Below are 26,831 nucleotides of genomic sequence, written 5' to 3' on the forward strand. Positions count from 1 at the left end.
GTTGCCTTTCCTATCAAAGTCCATGCACACCTTACAACATTTAAAAGGTGTTGTGGCCAGGTGGTAGATATGTCAGGCAATATTTTATGGCGTTTTATGGAGTCTGCTCTCGCATAGTCTCTAGATGTGTTGAAAATCTGTTTTTTCGCATTTATTAATATAGTATACAACGTTGATAAGTATTTTCAGTTATCACTTCAATTTATCTCTTAGTATTCAGCCCACAATTTCAATGGTTTACGTTTTTTACAGTAAACAACTTCTGACATTGATTGTATACAAATGTTCCCCCTGAGGTGTGGTGCAGTGATTTCCATTGTAGGCAACGGGATTAATAATAGTGCCTGCATTTATGTCTTTGTCGTTGTCTGATCATGAAGGATATGTGTTCCTGTTCCTGCTGTGGCATGGCCGGGTGGGGAGCGTTGTAGTGTCTTGAAATGCTCTTATAATAGATTCTCAATAAACTGAGAACAGACAGTACAATTACTATCAAACGAAATAAGAAAAATCAGGGAGGGAAAAAAATAAACTCAAAAGGAAAAGTTTGAGACTAACAGCAGCCTAAGTTGGGGACAGTATGGGGGTCGCAGGGGTCAAGCAGATGCGAGGGGTCATTGCTCTGCTCAGATGCACCCGTTGCAAAGCGTGCCGAGCGCAGTCGCATGTTGACTTGTTGTTTCACCTTTTGGGGGGTTGAGGGGGGGGGTGTAGAGGTGGAATATCTATCAGTGCCTGGAGATTTCACGATCTTCGTCTGAGATGTTAACCTGGCTTGGGTGTTCCCAAATGTGTAGGGCGTCCTTCCAAAGATCTGCGATCGGGTGTTGACGCGGACTCCTCAACTCCTCTATTCAGGGCCCTACCTTCGTCCCCAGCCCATTTGGACACCTCCTGTACCCAAATATTGGTCTGTGGCCCCATAGGGTGTTTCCATGTCATTGCTATACGTCTCCATGCCAAGGCCAAGTCCAGGGGACGGAGGCACAGACCTAGTAAGCACGTTTCTGCTGTCCGTTCAATGGCCCGCCCCAGCACAACATTAATCTTTGTCGGTACTGCCTGCCAAAAGGCCTCCGTCCTCTCACAACTCCAGGTCATGTGCAGGAAGTCTACATCCAGCTGCCCACACCTCGGGCAACACCGCGGTCCCCCCCACACCCCCCACCCGAATGCACCAAAGAGTCTGTGTGGGGTCATATATGACATGTATAAAATTACATTTTGTATATTTAAGTCAGGTTTTGCGTGTGATTTTTTTGGGGAGATGCTAATACCCTATTCCACTCTGGGTCGGTAAAGTTTTTATCCAGTAGTCTGTCCCATCTATACCTTAAGTGCGAGAGTGGGGTCAAAGAAGCCTCCATCAGTGATCTATAAAACCATTTAATCTTGTTGTAGGAGAGTGGGGTCTGCAATCCTATGGTCACCCCAGATTTTTGCTTTTTGCTTCACTGGTTTACGACTTTCCCTGGCAGTGGGCCTGCTAATCAGACCCACAGCCTAGCTGTTCTCTCTCTAAATCGACATCCATGTACTTTAGGTGCATTTACCAATTGGTACGGGGCCACCTTATCAGTCCCTGTACAGTGTACCATAGGTACCCAGGGCATAGGTGTACCCAGGGCCTACCAGGGGCTGAAGCATGTATTATGCCACCACTGGCTGACCATCTAAACAGACACAACTGGCTGGTAAGACAGCTGGGGCAAGGCGGTGTAAACACCCTTTGCTATAGATATAGTATACCTATATCTAACCCTAAAATGGACACATATATTCCTATCAGTCACTCCTATGGCAGGCCTTATCAATCCTGAAGGCAGAGTGCTTGGAGTAATGTGAGATGGTGCTCTGGCATGAGCTGAGCCTGTATGCAGCTTGCGGAACCAAGTCCTTATAGCTGTTCCATGATAACGCTATACCATATACTCTTAAGTGCATTATAATCCTCGCGGTTAAATGCTAGTTTTGGTATAGCATTATCAAAACATGTCGAGTAAGGTGTCATACGAATTGGAATACTACCCCCTCGCCGATTCTGGCAGCGGGGGTAGCATTCCACCCTTCTAGAGGGACACGAAATGTATGCAACTGTGAACCCCGGTTAAAGTTAACTCGAGCCTCAGCATCACAAAATGGATGCTGCCACCACAGACACAAGTCTGACCTCCTGCTGCTGGGAGTCCTTCCAGCGAGGGAGGCTCAGACAAAGGGTTTCCTGCCTTGGGAGGTGCCAGCACCACCCCAGACAGGATTTTGTGTATTAGGTAGGCCAGGGCTGAAAGGAATGAGACATGCCTGGGGCACACAAGGTGCCCTGTGCATACACCGGTTCCAACCAGTTGCTGGGGCATCCCTGCCCCAGTTCTGGGGCGAAACCGGACAAAGGATAGGGGGTGTAACCACCCCCCCTTCCTGGTCCCACCCAGGGGAGGTAGGGACCTAGTCACCAGTACAGCCCCCTTTAGCAGGATAAAGGTAGGAGCTGGTCCCATTCCAAATTAGATTAATCCTGAACTACTCTACAAGAAGAAACTCTGGACTCCGACGTTCTGCTCCACAGAAGACTGAAGAAATCTCCCTTGTGGGCAAGGAGTGTCCACCCTGCAACTGCAGGCACCATCAAGCGTCCAGCGGCTTCACTTTGTCGTCTTCCCTCAAGGATCCAGACTTCAGAACCCGACGAGACCCGGATTCCCAGACCTCTCCGACCTCAACTCACATCTGCAGCACAGCTGAAACCCGTGGGTGCGACGAGACACGTGGGACCGGCCATCTTGAAAGAAACTGCACTTCGCTTCCAGCACGACTCCCGAGGTAAACTCGACCAAGTGCTTTGGGGATTGAGAAGCCCCAGCCCCGAGCAGCTCCTGCACCGAAGATCAGCTCTCCAGCTTCCACGAGATCTGCGTGGGGCCCTTCTGCCTGTTTGCTGCTCGACGCGTTGTCTGGTCACTTGCCGGCTGGCTAGTGGCCTCCTAGACGACTAACTTTGAAAACAACACTGCTGGTCTGGTTGCTCCAGACTGGCCCTTGCTCCCTTCCAAAAGAGGAGGACCCCGGACTCTCCTAGTCCGCACCAGACGCCTTTTCCACTCACCGCGTGGCTTGCCTTTGCCAAGGCCTGTTGACGCCGAATCCGGAACAGACACCGCCGACAGCGAGAGCCTACGTGGGACAGCTCGTGCCTCCATCCTGGTCGTCGAAGACACCTCCTGGTCCACGTGGCTCGGGAATCAAGCGTCCACTCTTCACCTGATCGCGACAACGACATCTGGTTCCTTCCTGGTTCCACTCCAGTCACTGGCTAGTGACTTTGAACATTGTCCCCTCTGCTTTCAGGTCTGCAGCATCTCTGATCCACCCTTGGATCACACCGGACATCTTCCTCCTGGTCGCCTGCAGCATCTTTTCTTCCAGGCTCCATAGACTTCAACGCAGAAACCCGACACGACTTCGCACCTATGCACCCGCAGCCCGTGGGTGAGGTAACGAGAGCATTTCGGTGCTCAAGGGTAGATTGACTCTCCTAGTGTCCAGATTCACAGTCGTTTTAGTCCTAACTAGTCAGGATTGTCCGTACTCACCTTTTTCTTGAACTGTACTGTCCATAGACATTGTTACGCATCTCGCGTGTGAGTTCACACTCTGCACACACGTCCCGTGGGCCTCCTATTACTTACCTAAAGTTAGGATAGTGTAGTCCCAGCGATCCTACAGCCTCTGGACAGCTCCATTCCCTCTATCGATTTCCTTATACCATTTACTTAGTATATGGTTTGCCGTGCCCCTAGGGCACCATTGTAATTTTGTGCAACTTATCGTATTTTTCCAAAGAGATTGTCATGTGCTTAGCCCTCTGACCTCATAAAGAGTACAGAGGTGTTTGTTATTAATAAATATATTGTTTATTTTCATAACAACCTATGTGGTGTCCTTTTATCTGGTATTCAAGGGGTTATATTGTGGTAAAACAGCTGGCTTCACATGCCAAAAGAGTTTAGCCTAAGACTGCTTTGTCCATGCTACCATTAGGATAGCTGGTCTATAAGGTTGACTTACAACCAATCACCATAAGGGTTGTTTGGACTGATACAAGGTGATCACTAGAACTAGTGAGCATCATATATCAGGCCAACTTCTCACACTTGTGTCCTGCCGTTCCGAGAGTGACCAATGAGTGCTGTACCGCGTGTGTCTCGCTCCTCCTGAGCCGCCCCCAACAGTTCCCAAATGCCTGAACCAGCACTTCATACAAAAGGAACTGCCCCGGCGGTAGTCCACTTCCCTCAACCAGCTCCGCAAAAGGGAGGAGGTTCCCATCTAGGTAACAGTCCCCCATGTTCTCGATCCCGGCCTCGGTCCTGGGCGCCATCTGTTCCTTTGTTAAAATCATCTGGGGGACTCTATGGGGTAGCCTGACCAGGGCAACGCCGTGAGTACCGCAGGGCGTCCGTGACTCTGGACATGCAGCGTTTCCAGCACTGCATGGCGGTTGTCTGTACGGTCGTGTTATATGGGACCTTGGTCGCCTGGCAGAGGAGCTTGCTAGCAGCAGGCGGGGGTGCTGCTCTGGCTCCATACGGAAGGTGTAGGAAACTAGTATCAGCTTCTTATGGTTACCCCCACTTTTTGTTTGGTGTTACACTGTTATTGACTAGTCTGACTGTGATCCTGCTAATCATGTCTATCTGCTTTCTCCTTTAAATTGGCATGAATGTACTTTGGTACACTCCAGATTGGATACTGGAGTACCCTTATAAGTCCCTAGTATATGGTACCCATGTACCCAGGGATTAGGTACCCCAGAGGCCTCCCCTGGACTGAAGCATGTATTATGCCACACAGAAGGGAACTACAGATCTGCTACTGCAACCTGTGTAAGCTGATGCTTACATCACTTACTTTAGATATAGGTACACTATATCTATAGGTCACTACACTTAAAACTTATGTCACCCCTACAACATGCCTTATCAATCCTGAAGGTAGGGTGCTGGGTTTTACGTGAGAGGGTACCCCTGGATGAGCAGTGCCCCTCTGCAGACATATAGGTAGAGTTACATTATGCCCTCTTGGTAAATGCTATCTCCAACGGCTGCATAGAAACATATTGTGTTTGGTATCAAACACTTTGAAATCATACCTCCACACCGGTAACCGGTGTGGGAGGTATGATTCCACCCTTCTGAAGCGAGCTTCGCGGGGTCACTGGTATAGCCGGTGCCAGCCTTCTCGACCGGGTCATCACAAAATCGATGCTGCCGACCATAGACACATTTCTGCCCTTCTGCTGCTGAGCCAAGCTTGAGCAGAAGAAGGCAGCACAATAGGCATCCTGTCACAGGGAGGAGTTACCACCTCCCAGACAGGATTTAGTGTATTGGGGCTGGTGTCCCTGTGCATAGTCCAGCTCAAACCACTTCTGGGAGCCATTGGTTCCTGATCTGGCGCGAAACTGGACAAAGGACATGGGTGAAACCACCCCTCTGTCCCTTAGGAGGGTACCCGGAATCTGTCCAACTCTCTCCAGTGGGTACAAAAGGGCTTACCTGGCTGTAAGACTTTAGATTTTATGAGGGCAAGATTCTACAGGAAGAAGCCACTGACCTTCGACCGCCTGGACACTCTGGACTTCGACTGGGACCGACTTCATCTCCCTCTCCGTCCAAAGCTTTGTCTGTGCTCTTGCTCCATACAGGCTCCGTGCTGGACCGGTGGTGCACTAAGGACAACTGAAGAATCTCTTTTGGGGTGAAGGAGTCACTACCCTGCATTCGCAAGCACCACAACGCAACTGACGGGTCTGCTGATCCTGAGTTCCTGCAGACTCAGAAGGCTCCAGCAACACAGGAGGTGGGTTCCGAAGGTACCTGTGGTTGATCTGCCCTCTCAGCAAGTTTGATGCCAGTATCCCTTGTGGGGACTGCATAACCCGAACCCCTGTGCACTGCGTCTGTTTGCAAGTGCATATGCTTGTTGGTGATTCCTGAGCTTGTACCCTAAATTCCATGTAGTCCTGACCCTGGGCAGTATTTCCACCAAAGAACTCCAGTTTCCTCGCACTGAGTGCTCCGTGGGCTGGCACTTTGTGATGTTGCTTGAGGTCCCCTCGTGACTCCTGGTTATTCGGCCTGTGGGTCCTCCTCAGGGTCATCTTGATTACTATTGGGCTTTCCTGGTTGCTCCAGATGTGCCCTGACTCTCCATTGCTTGTAGAGTGCCCAGGACCTTGCTGGTCCTCACTGTAACCTGCTTGACCTTCCTGCGTGGGTTGCTTTTGCCAAAGCTTGTTGGTGCTCCAGCCGGACACCGACCCCTCAGCACTCAACATCCTTCGTGGGACAGCTCACACCTGGCTCCTGGTCATCGTCGACCTCCCCTGGTCCTCGCGGCTGCAGAGTCCAGCATCCCTTCTTCGCACCTGAAGCACCCGACATCGGTGGGCATTCTTCTCCCGAGCCCCTGGTCACTCTGAAGTGACCCAGACTCTGTCCCCTCTGCTTTCAGATTCCCTTCTTCCAGAATCCCGGCTGGGATTCCATCGGACCCACTTAACCTTCATGGCAGCAGCACTTCTTCAAAGCCCTCTATTGAAAACAATAGCAGTTTCCGACACTACACCAGACCTATGCACCCGGCTCCTCTGGGCTAGGTAATTCGGGTACTATGATATCCACAAGTGCGGTGGCTCTCCAACCTCTTAAGTTCCAAAGGGTTTCCTCGAAGTCCTCCTAGAAGGGTCCTTAAACTGTAAAATTGCAACCGCGACTTCCCCATAGAATTGTCCGGAGCCCGCGGTCGTGTTAGCACACTGGACCCGTCCTTCGCGGGGTCCCTATCTACTCACCTTGGGTGGTTCTATGGGGTCCCAGCAATTCTGCGTGCTCCAGACCTTATCTTGACCTGAGTCGTGGCTGTTGTACCACTTTTTTAGAATATGGTTTGGTCTTCCCGTGGAGCTCACTGTGTATTGTGCTACTTACAACTGTTCTATTGGTCTAGTGCTTTGTGCTCTGTCCTCGGGTAGAGGATACTAGAGAGTGTTATAATAATAAATACATATTTTTATATAACTACTGCGTGGTTCTCCTTTCATTTAGTTAATATAGCAGGTGATATTCTTTAAAACAAGTTGCTTTACGTTGCTTCAAGATAAAGCCTGAAGGCTGCTCTCCACAGCTACCACTAGGATAGCTTTCTAAAGGTTATCTTTGACCTCATACATCATAAAGGTCGTTTGGACTGGTGCAAGGTGCCCGCTTTAATTAGTGGACAGCATATACCAGGCCAACTTCTCACAGAAGGCTCCCTCTGGATTTACGCCCTCCAGCCATTAGGCCACTCATTGCAACTGTGCAGCCAGCTGATATAGCTCGAAGTCTGGCACCCCCAGGCCCCCCTCACTCCTAGGGCACCGCAGAATTTGTAGCAACACCCTCCATCTCCAATCTCTCCAGTTAAGACCCCGCACCAATGCATTAAGTGGGCAAAACCAGGCCACAGGCATGAGTATTTATAAATTGGCAAATAAATAAAATAGGCAAGGCAGCATGACCATCTTGTTCAGCCTTATTCTAGCCATTATGGGAAGGCGCAATGTTCCCCAGAAGATCACATTGTACCGGAGCGCCCTCAATGTCGTTTCGAGGTTGCACTCTTTCAGGTCTTCCAGTGAATGATAGATTCCCAGATATTTAAACATGACCGGGGCCCAGTTAAGTTTCATAGGGAGGTCCCGTGGTCTGGGCAGTGGTCCCGCCATCAGGAACAAATGTATTTTGCGTTTTTTGACCTGCAGACGTGACAGGGTCCCAAAAGCCTCCAGAAGTTTACCAGCCTCCTCGGCTCCCCCTTGCGTTGTTTAAATAAATCAATAAATCATCCGCATATAGCGTGATAATGTGAGTCCTTCCGCCCACCGTCAGTCCAAGTCCATCTCCCCCTACGTGGAAGAGTGCTGCCCAGGTGTGGGGCCAGTTCTGTGCTATATTTGGCATAAAACTCCGTCGGGAGGCCCTCTGGGCCTGGCGTCTTGCCGTTGGCCAACAACGCGATAGCCTCTCGGACCACCTGGATGGTTATAGGGCCATCTAGCTCTTACACCAGCTGCTTGTCTTCAGTGTTGAGGGGCAGCGGGCCAGAAATTCAGAAATGTCTTCCTAGGAGGCCTCCTGCGGGGCTGAGTACAGTGAATCATAATAGCTCTGAAACATTTTTATTGATCCTGTCCGGGTCAAATTCGGATGTACCTGCGTCAGTCCGTATGGTTGTGATTGGGGCGCCCCTGATCTCTGGTCTAATTAACCATGCTAGCAGATGGGTTGCTTTCCCCTCTTCCACCTGCTCTCTATCCATGTATGCCCTGTAGTCATGCGATCGGAGTCTGTCAATTGCCTCGGTGTGCTGCTTAAGCGTAGGTAGCTAATAGATTTGTGTACACCTAGGCCCGGTCCCTTGCATATTGTCCAGTGTGCACAAATTTCCCTCAATGGTTAGGAGCTCTTGGTGTAGCTCCCTTTGGATACCGATTGTTTATCCAATACAGTGCCCTCTCACAACTACATTGAATGCCTCCCATTCTACTAGGGCTGACAAGGCTGTATGTGCATTTTCTGCAAAGTATGTATTCACAATTACCTTCAGGGATTCGCTGAACGGAACATTCTCCAGGGACGTGGGTGGGGGGGCAGGGGGGTCGGGATCAGGGGCCTTCGCATTTGGGGTTGGTTTGATATTAGAAAGGGGCTGTGGACCGAGAACGTACGACCTAAATATTCACGCATGCTCCGGGGGAGGGGTCTCGGTTCGGTATGCTTCGATCCATTCCCAGGCCTCCCCAGGGTCCTCACAGAAGTGAGTCTTGCCATCAAGAGTCACATGGAGATGTGCAGGAAACATGACGGAGTACTGCAGGCCCTACCCCCGTTGGGCCTTTTTAACTGCCAGGAACGAGGCCCCCTTCCTCTGCACCAAAGAGTATAGTCCGGGAACATCGAGACCCTGCTACTATTCACTGTGTAGGGGCCACTTGTGCGGGCCTTCTGTAGCAGGATGTCCCTGTCCTTGTAGTGCAGGAGGTGGACGACCACTGTCCGCACAGGCACGGCACTATCCAGATATTGTTACGCCAGCTACGGCCCTCTCCGTCCTTGGCGCTATATTCCAAGGTCTGAACCCTTTCGGTGAGGTCTGCCACCTGTTTGCTCAAGGCTGTCTGTGCGGGGGTCAGTTCCTTGAGGCCAGCCTCCACCACTTTCACCCTCTCGTTTAGCTTCTGGGGTTCTGCCCTGAGGAGTCCGAGGCCCACCGACACCGTGCTGATATCCTGGTGGAGTGTGGCCTTGGTGTCCGATACGGCCTCCAGGATCCTGGATAGATGCTGTTTGATGCGGTCTGCCTATAGATGAGCCTCCAGGCTGCTCTGCCCCTGGTTCTGCATAGGCTCATCCTGCTCCGTAGTCGCCCCGTCTGTTTCGTTTTTTAGTTTGCCCATCTCCGCAGGGGTACTAAGGCCTTCTGCACCCTCACGAGTTCTCCGGATCCCAGTCCGGGTCCCGAGAAATGCAATGCGCTGATCTGTGACCCTGACTCGACTTTGTTGTTCTTTTAGACCCCAGAGGGCCGGTTGGGCAGATCAAGTTGGTAATTTGCGCCCCTCACACCTCCGGGCTCCGGTCTGAGCCCCGACAAACCCGCTGCCCGAGGCAGGAGACCCAGCAACCCACCCGCCTCCACCGGGCCCCGTCCCAGGCCCGGAGAACCCTCCGGAGTGCTGGCTGGTGCTTCGTCAGGCTGCAAGGGCCTTCAGCATCCGGAGGTCTGTGCTCTGGATTTAGGCCCAGATCCTTGTACTGGGATGAATGTATGACATTGTTCTACGTTCTGTCCATCAACTGTGTTTTTTTTGCAATTTTCACCCCGAGTGGGCTGGGTATGCTCAGACGTGAGTCCCAGGCTCTCCACACCACTGGGGTCAAGCTATCCAGGCTGATGAAGGCTGATAGCCAGAAACCGGTCCTTGGATGCTTGATTCCGGTCTGGGTAAGACATGGCTTGGTAGTTCGGACTGGACTGTTCCCAGGAGGCACAGGGTCAGAGCTGATTTGCATATAGCCAGTGTCTAACCCAGGGTGGTGTGGAGTGCAAAACAACGATGGATTTAGGCCCAGATCCTTGTACTGGGGTGAATGTATGACATTGTTCTACATTCTGTCCATCAACTGTATTTTTTGCAATTTTCACCCCGAGTGGGCTGGGTATGCTCAGACGTGAGTCCCAGGCTCTCCACAGCACTGGAGTCAAGCTATCCAGGCTGATGAAGGCTGATAGCCAGAAACCGGTAGTTCGGACTGGACTGTTCCCATGAGGCACAGGGTCAGAGCTGATTTGCATATAGCCAGTGTCTAACCCAGGGTGGTGTGGAGTTCAAAAAACCAATGGATTTAGGCCCAGATCCTTGTACTGGGGTGAATGTATGGCATTTTTCTACATTCTGTCCATCAACTGTGTTTTTTGCAATTCTCTGCTCAGATCCTGCCTGTGCCCTGCTGGCGCGATGCCCGCCCTCTTCTCCTCTCAATCCCTGCTGGCTGAGTATCGCTGATTGCCATCTGCTTTCAGGGCTCCACGCCCCGGGGCCTGGTCTCAGGGTCGGCACCTCATGTAGGCCGCACCACCGCCCAAGACCCAGCCACCGCCCAAGCTCCTTCAGACAGTCGTTCCCATCTGGTTTGACCAGGCAGGGGCCCAGGAATTCACATTGCCACCTCAGGAGTCTCCGGGCCTCCAGGTACCAGCGGATGATCACCCCTCCGCCCGTAAGGGCAACGGCAGGCCAGCATTCCTCACACCAGTTCGGCTTTCACTTGGTCCCAATGCTGTCGGAGGCTGCCGATTGTAACCTCACTGCGTCCGCCCCTGTGGCCCCGACGGCCCCAGGAATCCGTCTCTGATATTGCCCGGGGGCAGGTAATCCATATCTGAAAGAGACACGTTAGTGGTAGATTCCTTACCTTAGAATATCCCCAGGCGTCAGACTGGATCGGGAACGTTTTTCGTCAGCAGTACCCCTGCGCGTCGGTAGGTGGCGTTGTGTGGCTCCGCGCCCGTCGCTGGCGTCATAAGCGCCGAGATAACGTCACGGAAACTACTTAGGCTCCACCCATGCGTGCTAACGTCAGTTGTTTCTTTTTCCATGCCAGCAAGCGCAGATCTGGTTAGAGCACGAAACCTAGTCACTTTTTGACTAACTTTTTTGAGACTTTTGTCTCTACTTCTTTTGAGTATTTGACTCCTGGTGCCACGTAGGGATGCCTGCGTTTAAATCCTCTGGGGCCTGTCTCCGTATGATGTTGGTGGCCGAGCCCCATGGCTTCTGTCTCTACTGTCTGGAACGCAACCATGACTCTCGGTCATGTTCTGACTGTCTGGCCGAAGGCTTTGCTGGAGCTGTCCCAAAAGCTGCTAGAGGCCAGGGGTTGCTCGAGGGACCGACCGTGGAGCCATCATCATCGCTCCTCGGGGTCGAAGTCTTTACCCTCGGAATCGGGTAAGAGACATCACAAGAAACAGTTGAAGAAGCGCGTTCGCTCTCTGACATCCCTGCGTCGGTCTCCGGACGAGGACAACGGTGCCAGGGGTCCTTCCCCTGCGGCTCCATTGGAGCCTGGGAGTCCCACGGCCTACCCACCTTAACCTGGCCCGTCGGCGACTCTGGCCCAGGTGCAAGAGTTTCTTGACGCCATGGACTGCCTGTTCAGACCTAAGGCTCCTGCCTCCGCGCCTTCGAGCCCGCGGTCCCTTTTGAGGGTCCTTGCTTGGCTCCGGCACCTCGGGGTCCTCCTCCGCCGGCGGCTCCGGTCCTGGCGCCGCCATGGGTTCCATTTGTGCCACCGCCGCCCTTGCCCGAATTTCCGGGCAATTTTGCTCTGGCTTGGGACCCTAATTGGGACATGGAGCCGGACCAGCGCTGGCCGGTGCCGTTGGAGCACATGTGTTCCTCTGTGCCTCCCCCACCTCTCCTGCCTGTACTACGGGCTGTGGAGGAGGGGGATGACTAGGAGGGGTCGGAAGACCCTCTTGCACGGCAGTGCGCGTCTGAACATTAGTGGGTGGATGACTCGGAGGACGCAGGTGGCCTTGACCTCTCCTCCGAGCCTGGGTTTATGTCTCCTCCTACCATTATGGAGGAAGGCGCCACGTATACCATGGTGCTCCGTAGAGCGGTTCAGGCTCTTTACCTTAATCTGCCTACTGTTACTCACAAGACCAACCTCCTTACTGAGGTTCTTCAGCCGGCGGCAAGTTCTGTGGAACCTCTGCTCTTATTTAATGAGGCCTTGACTGATGTGTTGATAGGCAACTGGGCTAGGCCAGCCACTGGGGTTCCTGTAGATAAAAACGTGACCAGGCGTCATCGCCCGGTGCCAGGTGACCCGACATTTTTGACAAATCATCCCACTCCGGTAGCCCTCCACGTCTCCGAGTACGTTCCCTACCGCCCCCCGGATAAGGAATCAAAAAAGCTGGAGCAGTTTGGTAAGAGGCTGTTTTCCTCTGCCAGCCTGGGGGTGCGGTCAGACAACACTGCATGCCTTTTGGGCCGCTACTCTCACGCTTTGTGGGACACAGTGGAGCAGACACTGCCCCAGTGTCCGGAAGAGGTTGGGCTGTACTTTTCCAAGCGGTGGCGGAGGAAGAGGATGCAACGAAGTTTGCCATTCAGTGTGACCGGGACACCGCGGCTTCTTTAGGGAGAGCACTATCCACAAAAGTGGCCCTACGTCTCCATTCCTAGCTGCGGTCCACTGGGTTTTCGCGTGATGTCCAGAGTTCTCTCACGGACATGCCTTTTGATGGTACTCACCGGTTTGGCAATAAGGCAGACTGTGCACTGGAGAGTTTCAAGGACTCTCGAGCTACCTTTGGTCTCTCCACCACACGCCCGGCCACGTCTACCTTTCGTTCTTTCGTGGCCATGGAAGGGGAGCCCCTGCCCGCTCATTCAGTCAGAAGCCTGCGCAGAACCAACCTCCGCATGGCCGTGGGTGTCGAGTCTGCTGTGGCGGTGCAGGGGGCCAGCGTGCGGGTCATTCCACCTCCGCTCCCGCAGCATCCGCCTCAAAGTCTTCCTAGTCCGAGCTTTGGGGTGCACCCCAAGCCAGTGGGCGGCAGTATTCGACATCAGCTCCCCCACTGGTGTTCTGTCACTTCCGACAGGTGGGTGCTGCAACTCATCCAGAGGGGTTACTCCCTCCCCTTCGAGTCTACCCCCCAGCCATGCCACCTCAGTTCCACTGCATGTCGGGGATCACTTTGCGTTTCTCCAACAGGAAGTCATGGCCCTCTTGGCCAAGAGGGCCATCAAGCAAATTCCTGGGCCAGAAGTAGGACATTGTTGTTATTCCCACTACTTTCTGGTCTCCAAAAAGGACAAAGGGGGCCTGCGCCACATCTTGGACCTCAGGAACGTCAATCGCTTCCTCCGGAAGGAGAAGTTCAAGATGTTGACTTTGGCTCAGGTCTTGGCTGCCCTCAACCCTGGAGACTGGATGGTAGCGTTGGACTTGCAGGACTCATATTTTCACATCCCTGTCCTGCCGGCCCACCGGCGTTACCTGCGGTTCACGGTAGGCCAGGAGCATTTTCAGTTTGCTCATTCTCCTTCCTCGCGGCCAAAGCCTGGAAAGCCCTTCCGCTCCACCTCAGACTGACAATATCGCTCCCCATCTTCGCAAGAAACCTCAAAATATCTTCGACAGACACCCTCCTTGATGGAATGGATCCTGCACCCCCTCCCAGCGCCTTGAGACCCTCACGGGTGAGTAGTCACGCTTAACAAACTCCTGATTGATTGATTGAATAAGGACTCCAATTGCTTCCTCTATAATTCAAGAGACCTACCACACAAAACCATCAATCAGTCCCTATTGTTGATCACTTTGGAATAAGGCTGACTCTGGGCAAACTGACCTCAACAGCAGATGCCAGTTTTACTTCTTCAGGAATGTGCTGCTGGGTTTGTGGGAAATGCATTTTAATCTCATGGTTAGGGCTCTTTGCTAATGATTTTCCTCCTCCACTTCCCCCTCCCCCAGACCCCTCCCCCTCCACTCCCCCTGAGACTGCTGAGCAAGATGAAAAGAGAGCCGTGCTGGCTGATTGCTGTTATGCCAGAATGTTCAAGGCAGTAGTGGTTCACAGATCTTCTTCACTATGCACATCTGACACCAACTCCAAGCCTTGTATATCACGGCAATAGCCAGATGTTACTTCTCAACCCAACATTTTTAAACATACACCATGACTTAGACATCCGTGAAGACTTTCGGTAGATCTTTTTTGTCAAACCAGGACACTGTATACAAATAATACTTTTTGAACAATGTGAAAGCGTTTTTGTGTGTGATGTGCTGATCTACTCTCTGCTGTACTGTGTAAAATCCTGCTGTACTTGCTGTATCTGAAAGAAACACATAGTGATGGATTCCTCACCTTAGAATTATCCCCAGGCGTCAGACTGAATCCGGAAAGTTTTCATCAGCAGTACCCCTGTGCGTCGGTAGGCGTTGTCGTGTGGCTCCGCATGCGTTGTTGGCATTGTTGGTGCTGGGATGACATCGCTGGAGCTACTTAGTCGCGCCCACGCGCGCTGACGTCAGTTCTCTCTTTTTTCGCGCCAGCAATCGCAGATCCGGGAAGAGTTAGTACCCCTAGTCACTTTTTGACTGAGTTTTTCGAGGTCTTTTGTCTCATTTTCTCGAGTCGATCGAGTCATGCTATCGTAGGGATGCCCGGCTTCAAGAACTGTGGGGACTGTCACCGCATGTTGTCGGTGACGGACCCACACCGCGTGGGTCTCTACTGCCTGGGGCGTTACCTTTGGGCCATGGGGCAAAGACTTTGTGTGAGCGTCGCGAAAGTTGCTGGAAGCCCGGCAGTCGGCTCCGCGCCGCTACAGAGCACGGTCCCGAGGGAGGTTGAGAGACTGGTCGTGGAGCCGTCACCATCATTCTTCTGGATCTCAGTCTTCGCACTCTGGGTCAGGTAATTTGAAGCATTCCAAAAAGAAGTCGAAGAAGCCTTGTCGCTCAATGACTTCCCCTCACCCGTCGCGGCTGAGGGTGCGGGTGGTGCCACCCCGCGGCTCCGGCGGAGCCTGCGACGTCGCCACCGGCCTACCCACCATTTCCGGGTCCGTCGGCGATGCCTGCTCGAGTGCAAGAGTTTCTTGCTGCCATGGCCTGACTCTTTGAGCCATCTGGCCCCTCGGGAATGCCTAAGGGCCCCGCGGGCCACACTCTGGGTCCTGTCTTTCCATTACCAGCGGCTCCGGCACCGGAGTCGCCTGTGGCTCCAGCTCCGCAGGACCCCCTGGTATCTGGGATCAGACCCCGGTCGACGTCGGTTGACATAATAACACCTCCACCGACGTCCACCTCCCCAGCACCACCACCAACATCACCCGCTCCTCGGGACGGCGCTGTCCCCCGGTTCAAACCTGAACCGGACACGGTGCCAGATCCGCGCCACCCGGCACCGATTCCGACGCTGATGGGGCCCTTTTTGCTGTATCTCCGTCCTCTGTATTTTCAGCCTGTTCCACAGACTTCGGAGGAAGGGGAGGACTAGGAGGGGTATGAGGACCCTCTTGCACAGGAGTGCACTTATGATCTGGACTTTGCAGAGGATTTGGGGGATGCCAGTGGTCTTGACACCTCACCTGACCTTGGCATGCTGTCTCCTCCTACCGTGGCTACAGAGGAGGGAGCCAGTTACGCAGAAGTGTTGCGTAGGGCAGCCGAGGCCCTCCATCTCGTACTTCCTATGGTGGCCATCAGGACTAACCTCCTGACAGTGCTCAAGCCGGCGTCAACCTCTTCAGAGCCCTTGCTGCCCTTTAATGAAGCACTGTCTGGTGTTTTTTTGGGCACCAGGCCTAACAACGTGGCCCGACGCCATCGCCCGGCTCCTGGCGACCCCCTCTTTCTCTCTCTCTCAACATCCCACCCCTGAGAGCTTGGTTGTCCAAGCCTCTACTTCCCAGAGCGCGTTCCCTTTCACCCCTCCGGATAGGGAATCCAAGAAGCTGGAGCAGCTTGGCAAGAAACTGTTTTCATCTGCCAGCTTAGGGCTGCGGTCGGTGAGCACAGCATGCCTCTTGGGCCGTTATTCCCACTCTCTGGGGGATACGGTTGCGCAGGTGCTGCCTAACTGTCTGTAGGAGGCCGAGCCAGTCCTCTCCCAAGCTATTGCAGCTGGGAGAGACGCAGCTAAGTTCACCATACGCTGTGGGCTAGACACTGCCGACTCACTAGGCAGATCCATTTCCACGACTGTGGCATGTAGGCACCACGCCTGGCTGAGGACCACTGGCTTCTCAGGATATGTCCAGAACACACTGATGGACATGCCCTTCGATGGCTTTCGCCTCTTTGGCAATAAAGCAGACAGTGCGTTGGAGCGCTTTAAAGACTCCTGGGCTACGGCCAAGGCCCTGGGCCTGTTTGCCACTCGGCCTCCTCTGCCTTCTGCTTTTTGCTCCTTTCGTGGCCACGGAACGGGTGCCTGCCACATTTGCAGAGCCACAGGCCACCACGACGACGACCGCCACCACTACTGCTGCCAACGCAACACCATCTCGGACAAGTGGGTGCTGCAAAATGTCCAAAGGGGCTACTTCCTCCCCTTCGAGACCACCTCTCCAGCCATGCCACCTCAGTACCATCGCATGTTGGGGGATCACTTGGCACTTCTCCAGCAGGAAATTGCGTCCCTCTTGGCAAAGGGGTCATCGAGCTCGTTCCGCCTCCAGAAGTAGGTTGTGGTTTCTACTCCCACTACTTTCAGGTTCCAAAGAAGGACAAGGGCCGGCGTCCTATCTTAGACCTTCGGAACATCAATCGCTTCCTCCGGAAGGAGATGTTCAAGATGCTCACACTTGCTCAGGTCTTGTCTGCCCTAGACCCGCAAGACTGGATGGTAGTGTTGGTCTTGCAGGATGCTTATTTTCATATCCCTGTCCTGCTGGCCCACCGGCGTTACCTGCGGTTCACCGTAGGCCACGAGCACTTTCAGTTCACTGTGCTCCCCTTTGGCCTTACTAGCGCCCCTCGGCTGTTCACGAAGGTGATGGCGATGGCCGCATCTCATCTGCGCATATCAGGGGTTTCGGTCTTCCACTATCTCGATGACTTATTGTTGTAGGCGAGCTCGCCCCAGATACTTGTCTCCCACCTCAACACTACGGCCGACCTCCTGCATTTGCAACGTGCCAAAGTCGCATCTGATTCCCTCACAGAAGCTCCTCTTCATCGGAGCGGTTCTGGACTCTGCACAGTTTCGGGTTTATACCCTGAACAGCGAGTCTGGGATATTTAGGCTATGATGCCGATCTTTCAGCCTCTATCCCGGGTTTCGGTCTGGATGACCCTCCGGCTACTGGGTCTGATAGCCTCCTGCATCCTGCTAGTGGATCATGCCATATGGCATATGCGGGCTCTGCAGTGGGACCTGAAGTTCCAGTGGGCACAGCATCAGGGCAACCTGTCCGATCACGTCCAGATCTCGGAGGGCACTGCATGACAATTGCAGTGGTGGCTTACGAATCGCGATTGGGTCAATGGCAGATCCCTCTCCCTTCCCTAACCGGAACACACAATTGTGACCTACGCGTCTCTTCTAGGATGGGGCGGTCACATGGGAGAGGTGTAGATCAGAGGCCTCTGGTCTCTGGCGGAGTCCCGGCTCCATATCAACCTTCTTGAGCTTCCGGCGATACGACTTGCACTGAAGGCATTCCTTCCCTCTGACATGGGGAGAGTAGTGCAGGTGTTCACAGACAACACCTCCGCCATGTGGTACTGCAACAAACAGGGCGGGTTGGGGTTGTGGACCCTATGTCAGGAGGCTCTGCACCTCTGGACTTGGCTGGAACATCAGGGCATGTCCCTGGTGGTTCAACACCTGGCAGGTTCTCTGAACACCAGGGTGTACGAACTCAGCCGTCGGTGCATGATGGATCAAGAATAGCGTCTGAACTCGGACGTGGCGCAAGGTCTCTTTCAGCAGTGGGGAGAGCCTAGGTTAGATCTATTTGCCACTGAAGAGAAAGCGCAATGTCATCAGTTCTGCTCTTTGGAATTTCCAAGTCTGCACTCGCTAGGCGATGCTTCTCGTCGCGAGTGGAGTTGCGGTCTATGTAGGAGAGTGGGTCTGCAATCCTATGGTCACCCCAGATTTTTGCTTTTTGCTTCACTGGTTTACGACTTTCCCTGGCTGTGGGCCTGCTAATCAGACCCACAGCCTAGCTGTTCTCTCTCTAAATTTACAACCATGTACTTTAGGTGCATTTACCAATTGGTACTGGGCCACCTTATCAGTCCCTGTACAGTATACATTAGGTATCCAGGGCATAGGTGTACCCAGGGCCTACCAGGGGCTGAAGCATGTATTATGCCACCCCTGGCTGGCCATCTAAAACTGACACAACTGGCTGCATGACAGCTGGGGCAAGGTGGTGTAATCACCCTTTGCTATAGATATAGTATACCTATATCTAACCCTAAAAATGGACACATATCCTCCTAAAAATGGACACATATCCTCCTATCAGTCACTCCTGTGGCAGGCCTTATCAATCCTGAAGGCAGAGTGCTTGGAATTATGTGAGATAGTGCTCTGGCATGAGCTGAGCCTGTCTACAGCTTTCGGAACCAAGTCCTTTAGCTGTTTCCATGATAACGCTATACCATATACTCTTAAGTGCATTATCAGCCTCGCGGTTAAATGCTAACTCTGGTATAACATTATCAAACCATGTCGAGTAAGGTGTCATACGAATTGGAATACTACCCCCTCACCAATTCTGGCGACGTGGGTAGCATTTCACCCTTCTAGAGGGACACAACATGTATGTAGCTGTAAACCCCGGTTAAAGTTAACTCGAGCCTTGGCATCACAAAATGGATGCTGCCACCACAGACACAAGTCTGACCTCCTGCTGCTGGGAGTCCTTCCAGCGAGGGAGGCTTGGACAAAGGGTTTCCTGCCTTGGGAGGTGCTAGCACCACCCCAGACAGGATTTTGTGTATTTGGTAGGACAGGCCTGAAAGGAATGAGACATGCCTGGGGCACACAAGGTGTCCTGTGCATACACCGGTTCAAACCAGTTGCTGGGGCATCCCTGCCCCAGTTCTGGGGCGAAACCGGACAAAGGATAGGGGGTGTAACCACCCCCCTTCCTGGTCCCGCCCAGGGGAGGGAACTAGTCAGTAGTGCAGCCCCCTTTAGCAGGATAAAGGTAGGAGCTGGTCCCATTCCAAATTAGATTATCCTGAACAATTCTACAAGAAGAAACTCTGGACTTCGACGTTCTGCTCCACAGAAGAATCTCCCTTGTGGACAAGGAGTGTCCACCCTGCAACTGCAGGCACCATCAAGCGTCCAGCAGCTTCACTTTGTCGTCTTCCCTCAAGGATCCAGACTTCAGAACCCGACGAGACCCGGATTCCCAGACCTCTCCGACCTCAACTCACCTCTACAGCAAAGCTGAGACCCGTGGGTGCGACGAGACACGTGGGACCGGCCATCTTGAACGAACCTGCACTTCGCTTCCAGCACGACTCCTGAGGTAAACTCTACCAAGTGCTTTGGGGATTGAGAAGCCCCAGCCCAGAGCAGCCCCTGCACCGAAGATCAGCCCTCCAGCTTCCACGAGATCTGCGTGGGGCCCTTCTGCTTGTTTGCTGCTAGACGCGTTGTCTGGTCACTTGCCGGCTGGCTAGTGGCCTCCTAGACTACGAACTTTGAAATCTTTGCTGCTGTTCTGGTTGCCCCAGACTGACCCTTGCTCCCTTCCAAAAGAGGGGCACCCGGACTCTCCTAGTCCGCACCAGACGTCTTTTCCCTTCACCGCGTGGGTTGCCTTTACCAAGGCCTGTTGACTCCAATTCCGGATCCGACACCGCCGACAGTGACGACAGCATCTGGTTCCTTCCTGGTTCCACACCGGTCACTGGCTAGTGACTTTGAACACTGTCCCCTCTGCTTTCAGGTCCTCTTCTTCACCGATCCACCCTTGGATCGCACCGGACATCTTCCTCCTGGTCGCCTGCAGCATCTTTTTTTTCAGGCTCCATAGACTCCAACGCGAGAACCCGACACACTTTGACACCTATGCACCCGCAGCCCGTGGGTGAGGTAACGAGAGCATTTCGGTGCTCAAGGGTAGTTTAACTGTCCTAGTGTCCAGCTCCACAGTCGTTTTAGTCCTACCTAGTCAGGATTGTCCGCACTTACCTTTAACTTGAACTGTACTGTCCATAGACGTTGTTACGCATCTCACGTGTGAGTTCACACTCTGCCCACGTGTTCCGTGGGCCTCCTATTACTTACCTAGAGTTAGTGTAGCGTGGTCCCATCGATCCTACAGCCTCTGGAGAGCTCCATTCCTTTTATCGACTTTCACATTCCCCTTACTTAGTATATGGTTTGTCGTGCCCCTAGGGCACCATTGTAATATTGTGCAACTTGCCGTATTTTTCGTAAGAGATTGTCATGTGCTTAGCCCTCTGACCTCATAAAGAGTTCAGAGGTGTTGTTATTAATAAATATACTGTTTATTTTCATAACAACCTGTGTGGTGTCCTTTCATCTGGTATTCAAGGGGTTATATTGTGGTAAAACAGCTGGCTTCACATGCCAAAAGAGTTTAGCCTAAGACTGCTTTGTCCATGCTACCATTAGGATAGCTGGTCTATAAGGTTGACTTACAACCAATCACCATAAGTGTTGTTTGGATTGATACAAGGTGATCACTAGAACTAGTGAGCATCATATATCAGGCCAATTTCTCACAGTCTACTATGCGCCTTTCCGCCTATACCACTTCTACCCAGAGTGCTGAAGAAGATTAAGCGCGACTGGGCCCAAGTTATTCTTGTTGCTCCAGACTGGGCTCGAAGAGTATGGTATCCCGAGCTACTCTGCATGGCGATCGATCCTCCGCTCCGCCTGCCTCTTCAGGAGGATTTTCTGTCGCAACAGCAGAGGAGGGTTCTCCACCCAACCCTGTCCAGGTTCCACCTCCTTGCGTGGAGATTGAGCGGCGGCAGTTGACTTCTTTCGACCTGCCGCCCGAAGTCTGTGATATTATCTTGGCATCCAGGCGTCCCTCCACTAAAACGGTATATGCCTGCAGGTGGAATACATTTGTGGCATGGTGCACAGCAAAGGCTGTGGATCCCCTTTCTGCCCCTCTTTCAGAGGTCCTTCCATTTCTTCTCTCTTCGGCCCAGCAGGGCTCTGCTCTGGGCACTATCAAGGGCTAACTCTCGGCCATTTCAGCCTTCTTAAGGCTTCCAGATCAGCCTTCCCTTTTCAAGTCCCCTGTTGTAAATAGATTATTTAAAGGCATTACTCATCTTTTCCCTCCTGCTCCTTTCGTAATGCTTCAGTGGGACTTGAACCTAGTTCTGATTTATCTGATGTGTTCTCCTTTTGAGCCACTTCACAACTGTCCTCTTCATCTTCTCACTTTAGAGACTGCTTCCCTGGTTGCCATCACTTCTGCTAGGCTCTTTCTTCTAAACCTCCTTTTCTCTCTGTCCATACAGACAAAGTTGTACTAAGAACAGGTTGTCACTGCCTTTCACATCGGGCAGACCATCACTTTGCCCACCTTCTTTCTGTCACCGCATCCCTCTAAAGAGGAAGAGAGGCTCTACTGTCTAGACCCAAAATGTGCTCTCTTCCTACCTTAACCGCACACAACAGTTCCGGGTGGATGACCAGCTATTTGTTGGCTACGTCAGCGCCAAGAAAGGTCGGGCCATGCAAAAGCGGACCATCTCTCCATGGGGCATTCTATGCATTAAGGCTTGTTATTCTTTGGCTACAAAGGAGCCTCCAGTTGGGCTGCGCGCCCATTCTACCAGGACGACGGCAGCCACTACTTCTTTGGGACGGGGAGTCCCCTTGCATGACGTCTGTCAGGCAGCTACGTGGGCCTCGCTGCATACGTTTACCAAGCATTACTGTCTGGACAGCCAAGTCCGGAGAGACTGCTTCTTTGGCCGTTCTGTTCTCCAGGACTTTCTGGTGTGATCTTGATTCGGAGACCCACCACCGGGGTTGGTATTGCTGGGGTATCTATTCTAAGGTAAGGATTCTATCACTACGTGTTTCTTTCAGATGCACAAGTTACTTACCTTTGGTAACAATATATCTGTAAGAAACATTAGTAGTGATGGATTCCTTACCGCCCCATCCATCCTCTCTGTTCTGCGAACTGATTTCAAGGGTTAAGATCATCCCTTCCAGAGCCCTGGTTTCATGGTACCAGTGGTCAGTTTCTTGCATGGCTTTGCATTCCTGGTGCGAAAAGTTGTGTACAGAACTGACGTCAGTGCTCGTGGGCGTGTCTAAGTAGCTCCAGCGACATCATCCCGGCGCCTACGACGCACGCCGAGCCTACCGACGCCGCCTACCGACGCACAGGGGTACTGCTGACAAAAATTTTCCGTATCCAGTCTGACGCCTGGGGGTAATTCTAAGGTAAGGAATCTATCACTACTGTTTCTTACAGATATATCATTACCGAAGGTAAGTAACTTGTGCATTTGGTGAGGTCTGTTCTGAAATATGCATATATAAAAGTACATTTAACAACTATTTCACTCTTTTTATTATTTGGCTTTTCCCTTTACTCTGTATTTAATTTGAACCGGTGGGTGCAGCTGGGCCCACCGGCACTCATTTTTGGGCATTGGCTCTTACTTTTCCACAACAGAATTTAATCCAGATCAAGGGAGGGGAAAACCACAAAAGGAAGAAGAGAAAGACGGAAAAACAGAAAGAACCTGCAAGAGGGTTATAAAGAGGAAGGGAATGTCTAAAGGTGGATTAAAGAGGCATGAGGTGGAATTAAGACAATGCAGCCTTGGTATTTGGCACCCCGATTTTCGTTTTCTGTTTGTCGTTTTTTGTTTGATAGCCTTGTCATATTGCAATAAAGGCAAGTTGATGGGTTTCCTATTAGCAGGTTTGTTCTAACTTCAGGTGGAGTCTGTGCATAAATGTAATTGGTGATACGTTTGAAGAATAGTTTTGTGATTGGTTCTTTCCAGGGCTGAGATGGTTCATGTAATTTGCTGGTAGAGATGTTTATGGGGCTGATCGCATGATCAGACCAAACAACTTCAAGTGGTTTATGAAAGGTTGTTTCAGCATTGTTAGTCAATAAGTTAATACCAGTTCTACTATTGCTTTAGACACACCTCTTACACATGATCACTATTCAATAACTGTGTGTAAAATAATTTGTCAAAGCCCTCTTTATGGTTTTCCCTCCACTGAGATATTCCCCATTCTCATAGCAACTAAAACGCTGTGTTCGCTTATTTGATAAGTTGCCTTGAGCCTATTTATAAAGCATACATAAAATATACTTCTTGGAAAGTTGTGCTGTTGTTGATGCTCAGGTTTGCAAGGAGATTCAGCAAAACTGAAGCTTTCTTCTTAAGAGCCTTATCTTCGATTTCACAATGACAGGGCCTGATTTAGATATCAGCGGATCGGTTACTCTGTCACAACAGTGTCAAATATCCCGTTCACCCAAATACAAATCCTATAGGATAGAATAGGATTTGTATTTCGGCAGATGGGATATCCAGCACCGTTGTGACGGACTAACCCACCCACCAAGATCTAAATCATGCCCATTGTCACTTTGCAGTCACTTCTTTCCCATGTACTGAGTAATTTTCCACCTACTAGGCCCTCTTTCTAGCCAGTAGTACCAACAAACATAGCTTATATAGGCAGGGATCTTGAGGATGCATGGATAAAGCCATCATGGGTTTGTGTCGACGATTAGGAGTGAACCCTATGATGAAGCTTGTCACCTTTTGTGAGTTTGCGCCCTTTAAATAAAAATAACCTACTCTGGTATTACTTACTGGTAATTCGAGATCTATTTCCACCACATCACGTCAAACGGTACAAAGATATCTATACATGGGAGGGCAACTCTGCACTCACTAAATAACCACATGTATCCTCTGTTTCCTGTGATTCACTAGGTCCTTTATAATAACATCTTCAATGACTCGACTTTGGTCAGAACAGGTCTAGCTGCAGCAACAGTCATGGGATCATTTCAGGGGTTCTCTTTGGCTAGTGATTTCACGCTTCTCTTTTGGCATGATACTTTTGTATTCTTTCGGCAATAAAGCAATGAAGTTCAAACCCTAACAGTCACTAGAGTGACTATTTTCAGTGCAGTTCTCAGATTTCCTCAGTCCTCTGCCTTGTCCACCGCTATATGCCAGGGCCATCCTTCACTATGCGGCAGTTTAAATTACCAGCAAAATGCTGGGCTCCGCTTCCCTCACCAATCTTGGTAGCATGTTTTCACAGTTCTCCTCAATCGCATCATTGTATCTGTTTGTGTGACGTACCCTCCAGGACTGGCTAAACTGGCCCAGTGTGCTCACTTTACCACTATCTACTCTCTAGTCAGACAGGTAGGGAATCCAAGCATGCAATGATATTTGGCCTCACACTGGGACACCGTTTTCAGAGGGCGTTCAACAGGAAGAAAGCTGCCTCTTTCAACCTAAATTCCTCACACTCTCACCCATATGTAGTAGCCCCAGAACGTCAGTGCAACCTCAGAGTGAATTGCGTTGGATCCCCAACAGGTTTTCCGCCATCTCTTTTTAAATAATTAATTGTCCGAGAGGTCTTTGTTGTAAAATAAAATGATCTTATTCTTTACAACCTTGGTGCTTGCATAAAGGAGTGCTGGTCAGGGTGAATAACACATGAGTGAAGGAGCCAGATATGATTGAATGAAGAGTAGATTACTTTTTAATTAGTTCAGTATTGTCAGTAGACTGCTAGCCCTCAAAAAAATACTTAATAACTGTTTGCTTTGGTTACTCATACCTACAAATTAATTGGTCATGAATGGCTAAATATGCACAGTAGGAAGTCTGCCTTTTCTGCGTTGTCCCTCTGGATTTGTTGTAATTTTGCTGGACCCTATATTTTTGCTGGCTTTAGGACTCTGTGCTCTTAACTGTTGCTAACTTGTAGTAAAGTTCCTCCTTAAACGTGGTTGAAATGGCATATTCCTAATTCTCATATTTCACTTGTCTATTTGTATGGTACAAAGTGTGCCTAGGGCAGTACAGTTAAATGCCACTAATGGATTTGAGCACCTACTATACCATCCACAACAGTGGCAGTGCAGGCATGGTTTCGGGCCTACCCTGTGTAGCCTGACAATAGATGTCTAAAAACTACAGTTCGACCCGTCAAAATAATCCCTTTGATAGATCAATGCCTCCCTTATAAATATTGTTGCTGTAGCCCAGAGGACAAAATGCATGGTAAAAGTAGGACATGTAGAAATGTAATGTTATCATGTCCTTAATGTGACTATCGCCCAAAAGCTATTTTTTACTGTACCAGGCCTATCTGTTATACAGAGAAAACTAGAATACAGATTAAAATCCTAATACTGGATCTCAGGAATGGGACTAGCTATAAAAATAATTAACTTATTTTAATAGTTATTGAAAATCCAATTCAATGGTGGTCATATTTTTAATAGATATTCAGGAAAAGTAACTTTTAGGACGTTATCTTTTTGCCAGCCAGAACTGTCTGAATGCTAATGAGCACAATCCTGTTCTAGCTCTGTCAGTAATTAGCCTTGAATGTGTGTGAATAGGTATGAAATGCCTCCCAAGACCAAACAGTAGGCTGACCTGAAGGGGCAGAGATGATTTTTGTGGACCTCCCAGAATACGCAGGGTTGGGGCTGTGGACCTCCTTTTGACAGCACAGTGTCAAATCCTGCTTGACAGGTGTGCTAAGCCACGTGTTACAAGCCACATATTACACTTAAAACAGATAGAATTGGATGTCAGGCTAAAACATTTTGTGTTCACTGTCTGGCTGCTGAAGAGTCCTGTTTTAATTCCTATGTTAGATGTCGGAGGACACTAGGATTACTATAGTAAACTATCCACACACACTCCTAGCACTCAAAACCTAAGTGTAGTGTAGCTAAAGATTTTTGCTTCAACGGAAAACCTGAAACAAAAACATTACAAATATTACCAATCCAATCTGATTGCTAAAATCAGTTTGTATAGAGCCACCATTTTGGAGAATGTCGGAAGGGTTGCTCTGAGGAGTTATTTTCTGTCTCTATAAGACTACTTGACCAACAAAACCTGTTTGACACCAAAATGAAGTTTGTAGGTCTCCTGGTTACTGAAATATGACATCATCACTGCAACACATCCGTCATTTTAAAAAATGTCGTCCAAAAAAATTCAGCCCAGATCGGCAAAGTCTACCTGAGCTCAGTTAATTCTCTAATGATCCAAAAACATATATATCAACAATGAAAATCTTTGAGCAACAATTTTTTTAAGGAAGTATATTGGGGCCAGGATTAAGTATGTAGAATGCATTTTGTGCCCCAGGCTAATTGTGATTGATCTCCTGTTTTTAATTGCCCTGTTTTAGCAATGTATGGTGTGCAGTGAAAACGAGTGGTCATGTGGACCTGCTGGTTTACCGGTCAGAGAAGGCATTCAAGATGCAGACTTTGTACTCTATGTCAGTGCACTAACTACTGAGAGGTGTGGCCAAGAAAATATTGTTGCTTATGCAGCATACTGCCAACTGGAAGCAGAAATGGACAGGTAAGATAAATTCAATTTTGCGTGCCTTCCTCGACTAAACCGGTTACGGTCCTACAATCAATTGTAATCATGTACTTAAATAGATGTAATTATTTTTGGGAT

General features: G+C 50.7%; 1 protein-coding gene across 1 annotated transcript in view; it reads left to right on the forward strand.

The window, feature by feature from the left end:
* Positions 1 to 26,831, forward strand: part of LMLN (leishmanolysin like peptidase) — a 319,237-nt gene that overhangs the window by 91,479 nt on the left and 200,927 nt on the right. Inside the window, exon 6 of the mRNA XM_078682424.1 lies at positions 26,551 to 26,729. Coding sequence (XP_078538550.1) covers positions 26,551 to 26,729 — 179 coding nt within the window. The remainder of the gene's footprint in view (positions 1 to 26,550; positions 26,730 to 26,831) is intronic.

This window comes from Lissotriton helveticus, chromosome 3_1 (genome assembly GCF_964261635.1).
Source record: "Lissotriton helveticus chromosome 3_1, aLisHel1.1, whole genome shotgun sequence".
Lineage (NCBI taxonomy): Eukaryota > Metazoa > Chordata > Amphibia > Caudata > Salamandridae > Lissotriton > Lissotriton helveticus.